General features: G+C 41.7%; 2 protein-coding genes across 3 annotated transcripts in view; one reads left to right on the top strand and one right to left on the bottom strand.

Annotated features, from left to right (window-relative positions):
• Nucleotides 1-1,344: 1,344 nt before the first annotated feature.
• On the top strand, nt 1,345-4,651 carry gpha2 (glycoprotein hormone subunit alpha 2). The gene is given in 4 exon segments (XM_023976693.2): nt 1,345-1,405; nt 1,408-1,464; nt 4,026-4,210; nt 4,547-4,651. Coding segments are annotated over 4 exon segments (408 nt in total).
• Nucleotides 4,652-8,193: 3,542 nt separating this feature from the next.
• Nucleotides 8,194-19,100, bottom strand: part of ppp2r5b (protein phosphatase 2, regulatory subunit B', beta) — a 48,956-nt gene continuing 38,049 nt past the window's right edge. The window contains exons 8-13 of one of the 2 annotated variants that reach the window (XM_023969975.3): nt 14,267-14,320; nt 13,933-13,983; nt 13,485-13,604; nt 12,433-12,560; nt 12,078-12,179; nt 8,194-10,696 (exon numbers count right to left, since the gene is read on the bottom strand). In XM_023969975.3, coding sequence (XP_023825743.1) covers nt 10,492-10,696; nt 12,078-12,179; nt 12,433-12,560; nt 13,485-13,604; nt 13,933-13,983; nt 14,267-14,320 — 660 coding nt within the window. In that variant the 3' untranslated portion in view covers nt 8,194-10,491. Of the gene's footprint in view, nt 10,697-12,071; nt 12,180-12,432; nt 12,561-13,484; nt 13,605-13,932; nt 13,984-14,266; nt 14,321-19,100 lie in introns of both variants that reach the window. The other variant, XM_023969983.3, reaches the window with a different exon arrangement.

The following is a 19,100-nucleotide window of genomic DNA, read 5'->3' as shown; positions in this document are numbered from 1 at the left end:
TGGACCAAGATTACAGGTAACTTATTAGATAATGTGTAGTCATGTTGGGCGAGTTGGAACCGGTGTTTTTCTGAATCAAACACGCCAAATAAATGTAAATTTTTGGGATATAACGACGGAATTAATCTAAAGAGAGAGAGACAGAGAGAGAGAGAGAGAGAGAGAGAGAGAGAGACTAGGAGTGAAGAGTTAAGAGTGAAGGTTAAGAAAAGGAGGGGTCCAGACACACTCAAACACTTTCTCACATTCACACAAACACACACACTTCGAGAGAGAAAAAGAGGTTGCTGTGGGTGTGACCAAAGGAGTAACTTAGACTCTTCTCCCGTTTACCTGAGGAGCTACATATAGCCGTGTGTGAGGTAGGAAACACACACTCACACACACCTGTCGACGCTGCTGCCCTGCCGATTCACCTTGACTCCCCTGGGCTGAAGAAAACATATACCACAACTTAACAGGTAACACCAGCACCTCACACACACACACTTATACACACACACACACCTGATAATTGTTGTTCTCACTTGTACAGCTTGTTAATCGTCTCAATTTTGTATTTTCTTTACATATTCAGGCTTTTGGATACATTATTGTGTTGGCGAGATTTTGTGTATAAATTTGTGTGTGTCAGTGGATGTTTGTCTGTCTCTGTCAATATAAGTTGCATGAAAGTTTTAATGAGCCACATCTCACTAAGTAAAATACAATAACTTAAGTTCAGCAATTAGTGTATACAGTATGTAATAAATACTGTGTGTTTTGGCCACAAAATAGTGGATTGGTGTGTTTCAGATAAATCTGATCTTGTAGGAATTTACTTAGTCTACACATTATTCTTACATTTATACTAAGGGTTTTGTCAAGTGATTCAGTAACATATTTAGTTTTGTCATACGTATACGTGCATGTAGGCCTACAGAATATGATGGATAAACTTGAGTTCCACGTTGGGCACTTGGGGCCGAATACTGACGTTATATCTGTTCTCATAACTTAATGTAGACTTTTTGCATAGATTTTGCTTTCATATCAAATGAGGAATGATTATCACACACACACACACACACACACACACACACACACACACACACACACACACACGTACACACAACAGCACACACACACACACCACACACACACACACACACACACACACACACACACACTGAAACAGGGTAACAATCACCTAAACACACTGGCTGAGACAAACAGTGCGCAAATGACCAATATACACACCAGAACACACAGACCACACTTCGAGGCATGGCAACTCCAACTTATATTAATCATTCCTCTCTGTTTGTTCTGTTTGTCCCATGCAGGCCACTGTCCTTTGTCATCATGTCTCAGTGTGTGCCCTCTAACCTATGTGTGCTAATGCTGCTGCTGACCCTGCTGCTGCTGTCACATTCAACTTCAGCTACGAGGAGCTCAGCACAGGACCTGGCTGCCATCTATACCGTCAGTCTAACACACACAACATATACAGATACACACACATAATAATACAAATAATACACACACACACACACACACACACACACACACACACACACAACACACCACACAACACACACACACACACACACACACACACACACACAACACACACACACACAACACACACACACACACACACACACACCCAACACACACTCTTTACAGATAAACACACTCGTGCTGAGTGATTATTGCTTTTTGAGGTGGTTTTGGTTAATTTAATAAAAAAACATCAGAGTTGAATGCTGTAACAACACAGAAAAAAAAACCATTAATTGTTTAACTGCTTATCACTTATCACTTATAAACCATCATTTATTCACATGACTTTACTTTAATAAAATATTTACATTTGTTTTATTTGATGACTTTATATTTCATTCCAAGACATCATTTCATCTCTATCGAGCTGTTGCTATGCTGTCTGACAAAATCACTATTTCGCAGTTCTTCATAGTAAATAAGGCATTCTTTTATGACTGCTGAATACAACTATCAATCACTTAGACCACGTACAGTTGAAGTCGGAATTTAACATACACTTAGGTTGGAGTCATTAAAACTTGTTTTTCAACCACTGCACAAATTTCTTGTTTAACAAACTATAGTTTTGGCAAGTCGGTTAGGACATCTACTTTGTGCATGACACAAGGAATTTTTCCAACAATTGTTTACAGACAGAATTATTCACTTATAATCAGTGTATCAACAATTCCTGTGGGTCAGAAGTTTACATACACTAAGTTGACTGTGCCTTTAAATAGCTTGGAAAATTCCAGAAAATATGTCATGGCTTTAGAAGCTTCTGATAGGCTAATTGGACATCATTTAAGTCAATTGGAGGTGTACCTGTGGATGTATTTCAAGGCCTACCTTCAAACTCAGTGCCTCTTTGCTTGACATCATGGGAAAATCAAAAGAAATAAGCCAAGACCTCAGAAAAAAAATTGTAGACCTCCACAAGTCTGGTTCATCCTTGGGAGCAATTTCCAGACGCCTGAAGGTACCACGTTCATCTGTACAAACAATAGAACGCAAGTATCAACACCATGGGACCACGCAGCCGTCATACCGCTCAGGAAGGAGATGTGTTCTGTCTCCTAGAGATGAACGTACTTTGGTGTGAAAAGTGCAAATCTATCCCAGAACAACAGCAAAGAATCTTGTGAAAATGCTGGAGGAAACAGGTAGAAAAGTATCTATTTCCACGGTAAAACGAGTCCTATATCGACATAACCTGAAAGGCCGCTCAACAAGGAAGCAGCCACTGCTCCAAAACCGCCATAAAAAAGTCAGACTACGGTTTGCAACTCCACATGGGGACAAAGAGCGTACTTTTGGAGAAATGTCCTCTGGTCTGATGAAACAAAATTAGGACTGTTTGGCCGTAATGACCATCGTTATGTTTGGAGGGAAAAAGGGGATGCTTGCAAGCCGAAGAACACCATCCCAACCGGGAAGCACGGGGGTGGCAGCATCATGTTGTGGGGGTGCTTTGCTGCAAGAGGGACTGGTGCACTTCACAAAATAGAAGGCATCATGAGGAAGGACAATTATGTGGATATATTGAAGCAACATCTCAAGACATCTGTCAGGACGTTAAAGCTTGGTCGCAAATGGGTCTTCCAAATGGACATTGACCCCAAGCATACTTCCAAAGTTGTGGCAAAATGGCTTAAGGACAACAAAGTCAATGTATTGGAGTGGCCATCACAAAGCCCAGACCTCAATCCTATAGAACATTGTAGGCAGACCTGAAAAGGTGTGTGCGAGCAAGGAGGCCTACAAACTTGACTCTGTCAGAAGGAATGGGCCAAAATTCACCCAACTTATTGTGGGAAGCCTGTGGAAGGCTACCTGAAACGTTTGACCCAAGTTAAACAATTTAAATGCAATGGTATCAAATACTAGTTGAGTGTATTTAAACTTCTGACCCACTGGGAATGTGATGAAAGAAATAAAGCTGAAATAAATCATTCTCTCTACTATTATTCTGACCTTTCACATTCTTAAAATAAAGTGGTGATCCTAACTGACCTAAAACAGGGAATGTTTACTCGGATTAAATGTCAGGAATTGTTGAAAAACTAAGTTTAAATGTATTTGGCTAAGGTGTATGTAAACTTCAGACTTCAACTGCAGTTTCAGGTAGGGACACCTCACCAAGCAACAGCTGATATCTATATCCCCTCACTATTGTGCATTCTTCTGTCTCTTCCCATAGCAGGCATAAAAGAAACACAGACTGGACAAGTAGATGCGCAATGGATTATGGTCATTGTAGTTAGTTTAGCGCATAAAATGTGGTAATTATGTTGAATATTGGCCTGTTGGAAACAACAACTCCCTACTACATCGTCACAGTTCCGGCTGGATCTAATTTATCTCTAGAGAATCTGTGCAATGTGCGCATTGAGCTCACAGAAAAAAAKCATACAAAATGTAATTCAAATAATTGAATTGTCGTTGGTCAATTACTTGTTTAAATTAATTGTTCTCCTCTTTCCTCTCCGCTCCTGCAGCATTTAACGTGACCATCCGTAGTGACCGGCGTGGGACATGTAAGGGAACCCATGTTGTGTATGCCTGTGTTGGATACTGTGAGTCCAGTGCCTTTCCCTCACGCTACTCTGTCCTGGTGGCATCTAACTTCACTCACAACATCACCTCAGCGTCAAGATGTTGTACCATCAGCAAGGATGCAAAGGTAGAGTATGGACACAGAGACAGAGACACACACAACATTATCTCAGCCTTGAAATACTGCACTATCAGCAAAGACGCAAAGGTAGAGTATATACACACACACACACACACACACACACACACACACACANACACACACACACACACACACACACACACACACACACACACACACACACACACACACACACACACACACACACACACACACACACACACACGTAGGGTAAGGGTAAGTCATCCTGATTACCTATTTGGTTGGAACATTGTCACTTGACATGTCTGAAAATGTAAAAAATGTGATATAAAATATTTAAATTGTATTAATTTCCCTAAGATCAAAGTTCGTCTGGACTGCCCTCGTGCTCGTCATCACAACGACATTAAGATCCTGACGGCGCGGGCCTGTCACTGCGACATGTGTCGCAAGTCACGCTACTGAGACGCCACCGTCGCCGCGGGAACATGCAACAAACTGTAACATGAGGACTGGTATAAGATGGAGTCTCAAGGAGAGCAATCTGTCAATCAAATGTACTGTATATGAGAGAGAGAGGTTTGTGCATGCCTAGAATGGAACGGTGGAGCAGGGAAAAAAGACTTGAGAAACACTTTTTATAACGTTGCTTTATTTAAGAATTGTTGGTTAAAACATTGGTTTAAGACAGGAGAAGACAGTTTGTGACCCTGTATGAGTTAACGCCCTATTCCCTTTGTAGTGCACATCCCTTTGTAGTGCACACAGTCCATAGCGGACTGGTCAGAAGTAGTGCACTATAAAGGGAATAGGGTGCCATTTGGGATGCATGCGTAGGCACTGACAGCCAGTTAGATTGATAATACAATAACTAACTCTACATAGATCTGCTATACAGCCCCTACCACAGAACTAGAATGAGTAGAACTAGAATCCACTTTCTAATCAATGGGTGGACTGGCAGCCAATTTGAGTGTTTACCAATCAAGTTGCCATGGTCAGACGTTCCAATTCTGTTCTATTAATTCTATTTCTATGGCCACTACACAGCCAGACATTAAGAGACAAAAGAATGTACATTAAACTTTATTTATATTAATGAGCTTGAACAACTGATGTTTTGTAAATAAGTGACAAGAAAGAATGTTGGAAGTGTTGATGAAATAAAAATTGAAAAGATTACAACAGATTTTAAAGAACTTTTCTGTGTTATAACACTACAGCAGTGTACATACAGCAATATGAAACCCTCTTGGTCTTTCACACACACACACACACACCACCACACACCACACCACACACACACACACACACACACACACACACACACACACACACACACACACACACACACACACACACACACACACACACACACACACACACACACACACCACACACACACACACACACACACACACACACTCTCATCTCCTCAATCTCTCTCTCACACAAACACACAATCCCTGCTCCCGCCTCCCCTACACCCCAACCAATACACATACTCCTTTCCCTCAGTGTCCTGTGTGAAGCAGACAGTAATGGCACTGCTGGGTGAGAGGATAGGGGTAGAGGGGTGAGACATATATCTCACACACACATACACTCCCCACACAGCTCTAGGTGTAAAGGGGGGAGACGTGAAGCTGGCAGCCTGGCAGGTGGGTCATCAGATAGCGGGTACGCACGTAGGAACACACATGGTAGTGCCGCTGGATGTAGGGGGGCTCCGGGAACAACTTCTATAGGGCAACAGAAACAACATAACAACCCTATTAACCCTGCCAATGATACATCATTGTTGTTTGATAAGGTGAGATATGGCAAGATGATATGATGAGATGGCAAGACGTGGGACGACTTATAGAGCAAGCGAGAATAAACACATACACAATCGGAGGCTTGGAGGCAGGCCAAGCGAGGAGGAGTTCTACTGCAGCTCAAAAAAGCCCTATCTTTGTTCAAGGAAGTGTTTAGGTGTGTGCATGTGTTTGTTGTCCTGTTTACCTATCTCCCAGGTGTTGCAGCAGTCAAAATGCCAATTAGCAAAAATGTATCAGAATTGGGCTGCCTGTGTAAATGTAGCCAGAGAGAGTTAGCAYGGCAACAAAATCCTGAGACAGAGACAGAGAGAGATGAATAGAGAGAGAAGTGATGATGAGAATGGTCTGATGGCTCAATACATTTTAAACTCATACATCAAATTTACATCTGGTCTACATCTGGTCAACAACATTTTTGTAATAATTTATGGTAACTTTCACATAAGTTACTATCAGTTCAATCTTGCTTCATGTAAGACAGGTAAGTCAAATTATTGAAGTCTCTTCTGTTCTGACACGACAAACATATAGAACTCCCCCTAGCGTACGTCATGATTCCTGCACGGCCGATCAAGAGATCTCTGTGCTGAGCCTGAGCAACTAGACAAGTACAGTGATAAGTTCTTGTCATGATAAAGGAAATAAAATGTCCATCAGTTATACAACGTTTTTATTTCATTAAAATTGTAAGCTAAACTGATTTCTAAACATTTACGTCAATGATGTAGATGTGTTATTAGAATTATGCTGCATTCTACAATCTACTGGTTGCTTTCGTTGTCTTATCAACAGAATCAAAGGTCTGTTTTGTTCACGTACAGAAATGTACCTGAAAACATGTCTAATGGCGACAGCAAGGCTGATGGTCCTCATGCGCTCAAATTACCTGGAGTGACACGCCTAGTACCAATAAACATCATTGTCATGAGAAGTGTCTGTTAACTACAAGAAAATAAAAGGATTCAACTATTTTAAAGGAGCAACAAATAATTTAACATTTCACAAATATTGTCAAAATAAAGATAACCACCAACAACGAAAGTAGACTATACAAATCTGTTTGGTAGGCTACGTAAAGACTAGTTTAATTATAAAAACAACAGTTGGGCATCTTTTCCACTGTCTGAATATGCCCTATCTCAGAACAAATGTTTTGATTTTGCTTTTAGTCCAGTTAAATTGTACGGACACTCTGACGTCATAGCAATTATAACGAAATGCCCTTAAACTTGGCGACTCCTGGGGGGGGTCTTCTATGTGTGTGTGTCTGTGTGTGAGAAAGAGAGTGAGAGAGATGGAGAAATTAGTGAAGGATGAGAGGGAGCGAGTGAGAGGCAGAGAGAGAAAGGTAGATAGTGTGTGTGTAGATTTAGATGTAGAATGTAGATTTCCGACTAAATAGAAGTCATGAGATGGCACTAAATAATTACTAGTAATGAGTTCACCTTTTTAGTAAAAAGAGTTATAACTTGCTGAGGTGTACTCACTTTTGAGAACACAAGCTCAAATACATAGTACAAATATTATTAAAATATAAAAAATCATACATGATTTTTCCCCTATTCAACAAAAGTGGAGGAATTAATWAAAAAAAATCTAAATATAGTAACAATCAAATTAGAAAAGATTTAATCTTTCTTATAAATGTAAAATAAATATGAGACAAATTTGGCCACATTTCATATAACTGACAAAAGAGAATTTCCTGCCAAGCGTCGCCTGAGCAACGCAGAGACACAATTTCGTCCCTCTTTGACCAAGAGAAAGTGGTCGGTTTCAATTCTACTAAATTATTTCAAGTTTTTTTTAAATGTTGACAGCTATAAATTCGTCTGAGAATATCACAGCGAGATGAAACGATGATTACCAGATTTGCTTTGTCTGGATAGAACAGAAAATATGACACTCATTCCCTATGCAAATGTATGGTGTGAAACCTGACACTTCAAGTCAGCACCGCTGACAGAGTGGTAGCGGGGCTTTCTCGCACTATAAGGCACTGAACCCTGTGAAATTCACAGAGCGCTCTGTACAGCAATATATCAGTTGGAACCGGTCCAGAACCCTAAATAGGGGAAATAACATCTATGCCCCATTAGATGGATGGAGTGATAGGGACAAAAGAGAGAGAGAGAGAGAGAGATTACACAAGAGACCATTAAAAAACGACACAAACACACTCCATTGTTTTCTCAAAGTGAAGTTAATTTAGCACATCATCTTTTCTTTTCTACAATCCCGGTTTAACTTGACTGTACATTCATCTACCCAGCTGTTGGTCCCCGAAAAAAAATACATTGTCATCCTCAATCGTTTCTATGTTTCTGAGCATGGATAGCCTACAAACCAGACCAGGAGGACACTGCAATTGCAGTTTAGCAATGCTACTTATGTGTACATATTCAATTCCATTATTATTGCTGTTCTATAATTCTACTGACGGGAACCTCTTCTTTCAGTTGATAAATTGCGTTCCAATTCCGGAATTCCCGATTTCCGGAAGGATTCTTTTCGTTCTAGAACAGAATAGTGGACGGGAAGATTATTCTCCCAGTGAACTGACTGACTGAGAAATGGGGGAATTATGGGTAACTTGCAAAATTCAGGAAGTGTTTTAACGATAGTGAGGTTTGTTCCTTTATGTCCTTTTTTGTTTTGTTGAAATTAAAAACAGTTAAAAGAGTGTTGAAGGCTGCTGGTCTGGTTGTCTTGGTAACAAGACGCAAGAAAAACCTCCAGATTCACAATCAATCAAAAGTGTTACATTCTGATTCAAATCCTGTTCCTACGAAAGGAGAGAAAGGGAGAGAAGAGAGAAAGAGGGATCGATGCCACCTTTCTCCCTCTATCACTCTGTCTATACACATCTCCTGTCACTGTTACACTCAGACTGAATTCTCACACACACACACTTCCATCACCTCTGCATCTTACACACATGAACACACACACACGCATACACGCATACACACACATTTCCATGACCTCGCCATCTCTCTCACACACACACACACAAACACGTCTCATCTTTGCCAACTTCCTGCAATAAGGTCACAATTACAGAGATCAAATAAAAAAATATCATAAATATCAGATATCGCCAAAATGAACACACAAAAACATAAAAATATTCAAACAAATTCAAAATAATTTCATCAAACGAATGAATCATAATAAGATGCACAGAAGTACAGTAAGACTGTGTGATATCAAGGACTAGTAGACTGAGCCCACAGATGGTAGACTGAGGCCGCATCCCAAATGGCACACTATTCCCTATATAGTGTACTACTGTTGACCAGAGCTTTATGGGCCCTGGTCAAAAGTAGTGCACTTCATAGGGAAAATGGTGCCATTTAGGACACAACCCCAATACACACATTATCCAAAACAAATTTGAATATTACTAGAAAAACATGGTTTTCTGACTCTCTTACTTCTCTCTATGCCCAATTATGAATGGACAAGAATAATGACATATCAGAACATTGTTTTAGTTTAGGAGATTAGGGGTCGCCCAAAATCATACACTGTGTCCGTCCCAAATGGCACCCTATTCCCTAAATAGTGCACTACTTTTGACCAGGGTCCATAGGGCGCTTGTCAAAAGTAGTGCACTATGTAGGGAATAGGGTGCCATTTGGGAAGTAGCCCCTTTCCCCATTATAGTGCACTGCTTTTGGTCAGTAGTATTGCACTACAATATGGGGATTAGGCCCCATATAGTGTACTACATTTGGCCAATAGTGCACTCGCTCTGTAGCGAATAGGGTGTGATTTGGACCATGCTCTAGTTATGCTAAAGCTTTAGGAGTTCTACACTAAAGATTCTCCCACCAACACTATAATAATCATAATATTCAGACATATATATATATAAAAACATCAGTAGTAGTAGTAGTAGTAGTACAGTAGAGAATAATAGAAGAAGAAGCAACAATATTATGTAGCATTCACGTCATCATTCCTCTGTATCTTTTGGGACGGTATAAAGTCCTTTGTCGGAGAACCGGGAAAACGGTTCCACGTCAAAACCTAGACAGCTAGAACCAGTACCTGTGTGTGTGAGTGTGAGTGTGAGTGTGAGTGTGAGTGTGTGTTTGTGTGAGAGAGGGAAAAATATGTCTTGTTTAAGATGGGCAGTTTGTGTGGGTAGTCTTCCAGTGAGTTTGTAGAGGGCTGTGTTTGCACTTCAATGTAGGTGAGTGTCAGTCTGTTTGAGTTGATTCATATTTTGTTTACATTCTGCATGAGTGTGTGTGTGTATACAGTATATGCCTGTGTGCGACTATGTGTGTGTTCATGTGTACGTTCTCAGTGTGTGTGTGTGCGTGTGTGTGTGTGGGTGTGTGTGTGTGTGTGTTTGAGCGTGTGCGTCTGCTCCTTCGTGTGTACATGTGTGTGTTTGGCTATGTGCATACTGTCTCTGTATGTCCGCTAAGTACTCTATGTATCCTGGTACTGATCCTCCGCTGTCTGGTTCTAGGTGTTAGAAGAGGCTCCGCTGAGCTCGGGGTTTGGCTGCTCAGGGAATGCCGTCTGTGTGGAGGAGGGCTGAGGAGGCTCCCCTCTCTCCTGGAGGTTCTTCTGATTGCGACTGGCCTCCCCCAGGATCTGCAGTCTCCTCTCCTGCTGCTCCTCCAGCCCCCGCCACAGCTCTGCACGCTCACACTCCCTCTTCAACTCCCTTGAGGGGAAAGGTGAGGAAGGGAGGAGGGAGAGAGAGAGAGGAGGAAGAGATGGATGGAGGGAGGGAGGGAGGGAGAGCAGAAGGGGAAGAGGTAGGAAGAGAGAGACAGCTTAGGTTATATACACACTGAGTGTACAAAACATTAGGAACACCTTCCTACTATTGAGTTGCACCCCCCATTTTGCCCTCAGAACAGCTTCTATTCGTCGGGGCATGGTGTCGAAAGCATTCCTCAGGGATACTCGCCTATGTTGACTTCAATGCTTCCCACAGTTGTGTCAAGTTGTGGGGGGGGGGGGGGGGGGGGGGATTGAGACAGAGAAATGTAAGATAATCTATATAGGACTTTGTGATAGCTGCTGATGGAAAAAGGGCTTTATAAAATACATTTGATTGACTGATTGATGACTTGTGATGCTAATCAATGCAACTTCCAAATGAGAAAATGCATCCCATACCATTTTAACATGGAAATATCTGTTCTAACAGTAGAAGCCAATGTGTGGTGTTCAATGTACATTACATTCCATGAGATTTACATTCCATGAGATTTAAAAAATACTATTGGCAATTTAGCTAATTCAAGACGGTCTCAATTGACCAAAATTAAGACAAAATATGCTCTTTACCCAACTCGTTTTTCAAAGATACACGTTTTGTGCTCTTGTAGGAAGTAATCACTCGCCCATTGCTGACTACAAATTATCAATAACTGGGCTAATAATTCACTAATTCTTAAAGGATATGAACAAATGTGCACATGTGGCTCTCGCTTTGATCTTAAAACAAGCGTATCTACACATGACCACTCATGCTGTAAACACAGTCCAGTACAAAGTGAATGGCACAGATCCATATACAGCAATGGCCTATTTGCATATAGGCCTACTGCAGCTCTGATTGGTTATGACGCACCAGTCTGTGTAGAGTACGGGCTAAGTCGTGCGTGTCAATGCAATAGAATCTTACTCTGAAATGTTCTGTCTACAACAAAATCTCTTGCATAGTTAGTTTTGCATACTAAGTCTTGCATAGTTCATTTTGTTTCGGTATGTTGCATTGAAAATGGCTAATGTTGCGTTGATTCGATCACAATTCCCACAGGAAAGCGAAATGTTAATAGTGTTAACTAAGGAGGAACACTGTAGGAAGTTGAGTGAAGTTCAATCTCGTGCTTCTCTGCGCGGGCTGATATTTCTTCTGCGGGGCAGTCCCGGGGAGCTGCGCACCTGCGCATGCGTGTAGCTTAGAGGGAACATTGGTGTCAATAAAGATCCTTGAATTGAATGCAAGTGAACACAAAGAGAAAAGGAGAAAAAAAGACGGGAGGATGAGAAACAGGGGTGTTATACACACATATTAGTACACGCACGCTCACTTCTGTTTTTCCACTTTGTAAGAGGCAGTGAGGTCATCAAACAGCTTGCTGTTCATCTCCATAAAGGTCTTCAGAACGTTGTAGATCAGAGAGACTATAGTCCTGCAGAGAGAGAGAGAGAGAGAGAGAGAGAGAGGATGGATGGAGGGAGAGGGGGATGGAGGGAGAGAGAAATGGAGGGAGAGAGAAAGAGAGAGAAAGAGAGAGAGATGGAGAGGTGAGGAAGAGAGAAGGACAGAAAACGAGTGAAGGTGGGGTTAAAGAGGTATATCTGCAGAGATTCACAGTTCATACAGACTTAAAGAGCAAAGGTTATAGGATAGGGGTTAGAGGTTAAGGGGTAGAGGTCACTCACTGGTTCCAGTGCTCCTTGGACACTCTGTAGAGTGTGGCGAAGACCAGCGGTAGAATCACCTGACAGTTCTCCTCTATCAGAGACAAGATGTACTCGTTGTTCCAGAAGTACAAGGCCCTCTCTGCTACCTACAGCAGGGAGGGAGAGAGAGATGGAGAGAGGGAGGGAGAGAAAGGGATGAGGGAGAGAGAGAGAGAAAGGGATGGAGAGAGAGAGAGAAGTAGTGAGGGAGAAGGAAGGAAGAGGGAGGAAGTGATGGATGGAGGGAGAGCAGAAGGGGAATAGAGGGAGGAAGAACGAGAAAGCTTAGGTTATATACACTGACTGTACAAAACATTAGGAATAGCTTCCTACTATTGAGTTGCACACCCCTTTTGCCCTCAGAACAGCCTCAATTCGTCAGGGTATGGACTCTTCAAGGTGTTGGAAGTGTTCCACAGGGATGCTGGCCCATGTTGACTCTAATGCTTCCCATAGTTGTGTCATGTTGGCTGAATGTCCTTGGGCCATTATTGATACACACGGGAAACTGTTGAGCGTGAAAAACCCAGCAGCGTTGCAGTTCTTGATACAAAATGGCACCTACTACCATACCCCGTTCAAAGGCAGTTAAATCTTTTCTCTCCCCATTTACCCTCTGAATGGCACACATACACAATCCATGTCTTAATTGTCTCAAGGCTTAAAAATCCTTCTATAACCGGTCTCCTCCCCTTTAGCTACACTGATTAAAGTGGATTTAACAAGTGACATAAATAAGGGATCATAGCTTTCACCTGGATTCACCTGGTAAGTCAGTAATGGAAAGAGCAGGTGTTCTTAATATTTTGTACACTCAGTGTATTACAGTACAACAAATCTTTATTGTCCAGAGAATTTGTCCTTTGCAGTTTGTTAGATCAATGTGAGAGGACAGGGGATTGGCTGCCCAGATGTGGTGGGCATGGCCTAACCTGGGAGTGTGGGCTGGAGATGCAGGCAGAGATCTGTGTGTGTGTGCGTGCGTGCGTGCATGTGTGTGCTTTAATTTTWATTTGTGTGTGTGTGTGTACCTGGAAGTGTGGGCTGGAGATGCAGGCAGCGATCTGTTTGAAGAGAGACTCCTGAACACGGATAAACTGAGATGGCTCGATCACATCCAGTATCTCCTCGATCTCCCCTAGGAACATCACCTACAGATGCCACAACACACACACACACACACACACAACACACACACACACACACACACACACACACACACACAACACACACACACACACACACAACACACACACACACACACACACACACACAACACACAGAAAAACACGCACACACACACACAAGAAAAACACGCACAAAGATGAAGAGACAGATGCACACAAATATACCACACAACACGCACGGACGGACACACACACACACACACACACAGATGCACACACACAGGCTCACACACATATGAGAGAATCACACCATGAGTTTATAAAAAAACACACACACACAAAGATGTCTCACCTCTTTCTGGGTGCAGGTTTTGGGCCAGTATTTGAGGAGCCCTCGTATGATCTGAACAGAAAACAAACAGAGGCAAAGTCCAGCAAGGTGTTACAGTGTTTTATGTATACTGGAACTTCCAGTGTGAGCAGTGACTAACAACAGTAAGGTTGCAAAATTCCGGTAAACGATCATCCAAAATTCCCAAGTTTTCCCAAAATCCCGGTTGGATTATTCCTGGAATCAGTAGGGAATATGCAGGAAATCCTGCAATCAGGATTTCTGGAAGGCATGGGATTTTTAGGAAAGTTACTGTAATTTTCCAACCCTAAATGACAGAAAAGGTGTTCCTTACGTATTCTGTGACAGTAGAATCTTTCTCCATAAACTGGACCACACAGTACGCCAGCTGTAGAGTGGTAGATACATACAGCAGGTTAACACACACACACAGCCCAGCTAGCACATAATGTTCTGAGAACCATATGTTTCTTAGAGCTTGGTGAGAGCATGGTTGTCCTATGGTTATTTTGCATTCAACCTTCCCATAACTTTCTGGGAATGGCGCCGTATAGTTGCTCAGCACATTTAAGGAACTTCACAAAAAAAAAAGTATTACATTAAGAGAACGTTTCCTAAAAGTTCAAACATGGTTATATTTAATTTCAGTTTGAAAATGTTCTAGGAATATTCTCCAACTGGTTTGACATTGGGAATGTTCTCAAATAGTTAAGAAATAATGTTAAGAAATAACGTTCTTCTGTGGGAATTTCAGTACTTCCGCATAATGTTTTCTGAGAACATTTTACTATAGTTCCCTGAAAGTTTTCCTGGGAGGTCTTATTAACATTCTGAGAATGGAAATTCTAGGGTATTTGAAGGTAATTAAATAATGTTCTGAGAAAATGTTTCAATAAGACTTTTAATAACACTGCTAGCTTAACTGTGTTGAACTCCAAGCACAGATATAACACATGGAATTTCATCTGTTTAGGCATTATTCATGCAAAAACATATCATTTTCTTGTGGCACGGCATCAGTGAGATTTTAACCAATGATCTTCTGTTCTCTATCCAAGGAATTTGTCCACTGCGCCATCAGGATGGAGCTAGGATGCCATGTTTTTTAACTCATACAAAGCTGTTAATTTTAGTATATTCAATCAGAGACCATTTCAAAGGAAACGAGCATTCATTAAGATCAGGTGTGGGCAATTAGTGGGCGCAGCTAACACACCTGAACACACTTAACAAGATAGAGGATAGAGAGAGTTTTGCTGACGCTGAAAAGAATGTATATTTTTTTTAATAACATTCTTCATGTTTTATTGTGGTTTGTTGTTCTGAGAACATGACTTTAAATAGAACCACGAGGAAACCTGCAAAAAACTTTATGATGAAGTATTGAAATTCCCACAGAAGAACATGGTATCTTACCGTTCTCTGAACGTTCAGAGAACATTACTTTAAATAGGAATGTAAAACCTGTAAAAAACTTTATGATGAAGTACTGAAATTCCCACCTGAGAAACATGGTTCTCAGAACGTTATGTGCTAGCTGGGTATCCTGCACCATTCCCAGAATGTTGTGGGAAGGTTGTATGCAAAATAACCATTGGACAACCATGCTCTCACCAAGCTCTGACAAACATATGGTTCTCAGAACATTATGTGCTAGCTGGGCTAGCAGTGCTATTAAAAGTATTATTGAAACATTCAGTGAAAGTTTAAAGGAAATTATTAAAAAACCTCCAAATAACCTTTAATTCCGGTTCTCAGAACGTTAATTAAACCTATCAGGAAAACTTTCAAGGAACCATAGTAAAATGTCCTCAGAACCTCCCTGCAACCTAAAAATGTAAGTTCCCAGAACATTTAAAAATATTCAGTTTTACCAGTCAGGAGACTGTTCCCAGAACCAATGGGAAACCAAAAGCGTACATTCCAACAACTTCCAAGGAATCAAATGGGCTAGCTGGGAGTACTGTATACTGTGTACACACTAAAATATTGTATTTTACGCATGCACGCACACACATTCAAATACTGTGTGTGTATACACACACACAAACACTGCACACACTCACACCCCATGTGTCGTGTTATGAGCAGTGGTATTGCAGTAATCTGTAGTTTTTTCTTGTTGTGGCATTCCCTAGAGTCAGAATACACACCCATACACACACATGTTCCCTAGAGTAGGGTTTCCCAAACTCGGTCCTGGGGCCCACCCCCCGTGCAAGTTTTGTTTTTTTGCCCGATCACTACACAGCTGATTCAAATAATCCAAGCTTGATGATGAGTTGGTTATTTGAATCAGTTGTGTAGTGCTAGGGAAAAATCAAAACGTGCACCTAGTTTGGGAAACCCTGCCCTAGAGTGTGAATACAATGGGATGTAAAACCCTGATCCCACCGGATTACTGCTCTAAGGATCGGAAAGATACGTTTTCCAAGTTGGTGCCCCTCCGCCTAGGCGCGTTGCCATGACGAGTGGGCACCGTGGCGACGGAGTGTGTGTGTTTACTTCGGAAGGAGTGATGTCACAGCCTGCCCTGAGGGTATATGACATAGAGCTTATACCTCTCCTTTCTCTCTCTCTCTCTGTATATTTCTTCCTTACTATCTGTCTCACTTTCTTTTTCTCTATAATTCATTCACTTTCTACCTCTCTGCCTCCCATTCACCTTTTCCCCTCTCTCTCCATCTTTTTCTTTCTCTCTTCATCCCTGACTTTCTACATCCCTTACTCCCTATGCACATTATATGGAAAGATCAACAGAGGGTTGGAGCGGAGGTAGAGGGTGAATGGAGGGAGGGATGAATGAGAAAAGCAGGAAAGAACCAGTGATTAAAATAAGACAGGAGTTGAAGCGTTTAAAGTATTAAAGTCAGATTAGTGACAAGCCTAGGGTAAATACAGAGTTGTTTTCTGTTGTTAGGTGAGGGATTATCGGTATTGTAGTCTGTTAGGATAGAGTTTATGGTGTTTGTAGTTCCAGGCTAATAAGAGGTGACAACTGGTGACTTTAAAAATGTAAATACAGCAGCCTAAACCAGTGTTTGCCAACTCCAGTCTTCGAGTACCCCGAAACACGCAACACACACACACACACACACACACAACACACACACACCACACACACAACACACACCACACACACACACACACACACACACACACACACACACACACGCATATTTGTTTTGGAGCCCCAGACAAACTCACCTGATTCAACTCATGGAGGGTTTGACGATTAGTTGACAAGTTGAATCAGGTGTGCTTGTCAGGGAGTAATACAAAAATGTATGCTGTTGGAGGTACTGGAGGACTGGAGTTGGGAAACACTGGTCTAAACCATGGGCTACTTTTAACCAGAATCCCCACCCTATTATCAGTAGTACGCTACTTTTGACCAGGTCCCAAAGGCTTTGGTCAAAAGTGGTGCACTATATAGGGAATAGGGTACCATTTGAGAAACAAGCCATTGTTCCCTCCCGCCTTGCTGAAAAAAACAGCATAGACCAGCATCATTGTGTTTTTGCTGGTGACCAGCCTTCACTGTGTTTTTGCATAACCAGCTAGACCATGCTAGTCAGACCAGCTAAACCCCTTAAACTCAACTCTGAGTTCCACTGCTTTTTTTCATTGTTCACCTCTAATCAGGGACTGATTTAGACCTGGGAAGCCAGGTGGATGCAATGCATTATCAGGTAGAACAGACAAGTAGCAGGCTCCGGCCCCCGTGGGGTAAGAGTTGAATACCCCTGAGCTAGACCACGCTGGTCTGCCAACAGAGCCAGCTAGACCACGCTGGTCTGCCAACAGAACCAGCTAGACCATGGGCTCCAAACTTTTTTGGCCCCATTTTGATATCAAAATATTTTTGATATTGGGGCTATGACAGTCAATTACAAATCAGTCTGACAGTATATTTGATCGTTTTTCAATCTGAAGGAAGTATGATTTGAAGTGACTGAAATCAGAATGGTATTGGGAAGTTAAGAAGATCATCAGGCAATCATTTTGTATGATCTTCTGTGTAAAAAAAGTACATCATTGATGATGTTCTTTTTCCCTCAGTCTGATTTAGTGCCTGGTCTTGTACACTCTTTTCTCATTAGTCCTGTGCGGCTAGTGGGTATTGTAGAGGGAAACATCTTATCTTTCAGTGATGAGGTCATAATAATAATAATAATAATAATGTAGTATACTTCAGGATTTTAAAAATGAAACCTTTTTATCTACTTTGCCAGAGGATGGATACCATTTATGTCTCTGCGTGCAGATTGAAGGTATTTGCTAACAACAGTTAGCTCAATTGCTAACTAGCGTTAGCGCAATGCCTGGAAGTCTATGGTAACTGCTAGCATACTAGTAGATACCAAAGACTTCCAGTCATTGTGCTAAAGCTAGTTAGCATTGGCTCACAAAACTTACCTCAAACTTCCTTCATACTGGATGCAGAGACACACAAATGGTAACCATGGGTTCATCTGACTCTGGGGAAGTCGATAAAGGACTTCAATGCAAAAATCCCGAAGTATCCCTTTAAAAAGATAGAGGCACATTTGTAGTAAGAAAACAGGAACTGTTCTGTCAGACCAAATAGACCCCTCAAACTCAACTCTGGAAGTCAAAGCCAGTTCCACTGCGTTTTTCATTGTTCCCCTCTGCTCAGGGACTGATTTAGACCTGGGACACCAGGTGGATGCAGTTAATTATCAGGTAGAACAGAAAACCAGCAGGCTCTGGACCCCTTAGGGTAAGAGTTGAATACCCTTGAGATAAACCAACCTACCAGCACTGCTAATGGTTTTTATTTGGGCAGTTTGAGCTGATCCTAGCTGGAGTGAATGGGGTTTGCTAACCATGCTCTTTCCCTGAGGGAACTGTGTGTTTGTGTGGTTGGCAGGCCATGCTGTGTGTGTTAATAAATAATACATGGAGTCTGAAGAGAGAAATGCAGGGCAAGCCAACGTTTAGACTCAGAATACATGCACACTAACACACACACATATATGCACACACACCAAGGCGGAGATGCACACATACAAGTACATACAGATTGAATAGAGCACATATACGCATATAGAAACCTACACGTAGACACACATTCACAGATACTGGTTGTGTGTGTGTATAAGAGGATGGTGTGAGCTGTGATCACAGCTGGATGTGCAGTCAGT

This window comes from Salvelinus sp. IW2-2015, linkage group LG3, assembly GCF_002910315.2.
Source record: "Salvelinus sp. IW2-2015 linkage group LG3, ASM291031v2, whole genome shotgun sequence".
NCBI lineage: Eukaryota > Metazoa > Chordata > Actinopteri > Salmoniformes > Salmonidae > Salvelinus > Salvelinus sp. IW2-2015.
This window is presented reverse-complemented; position numbering and strand designations above follow the sequence as displayed.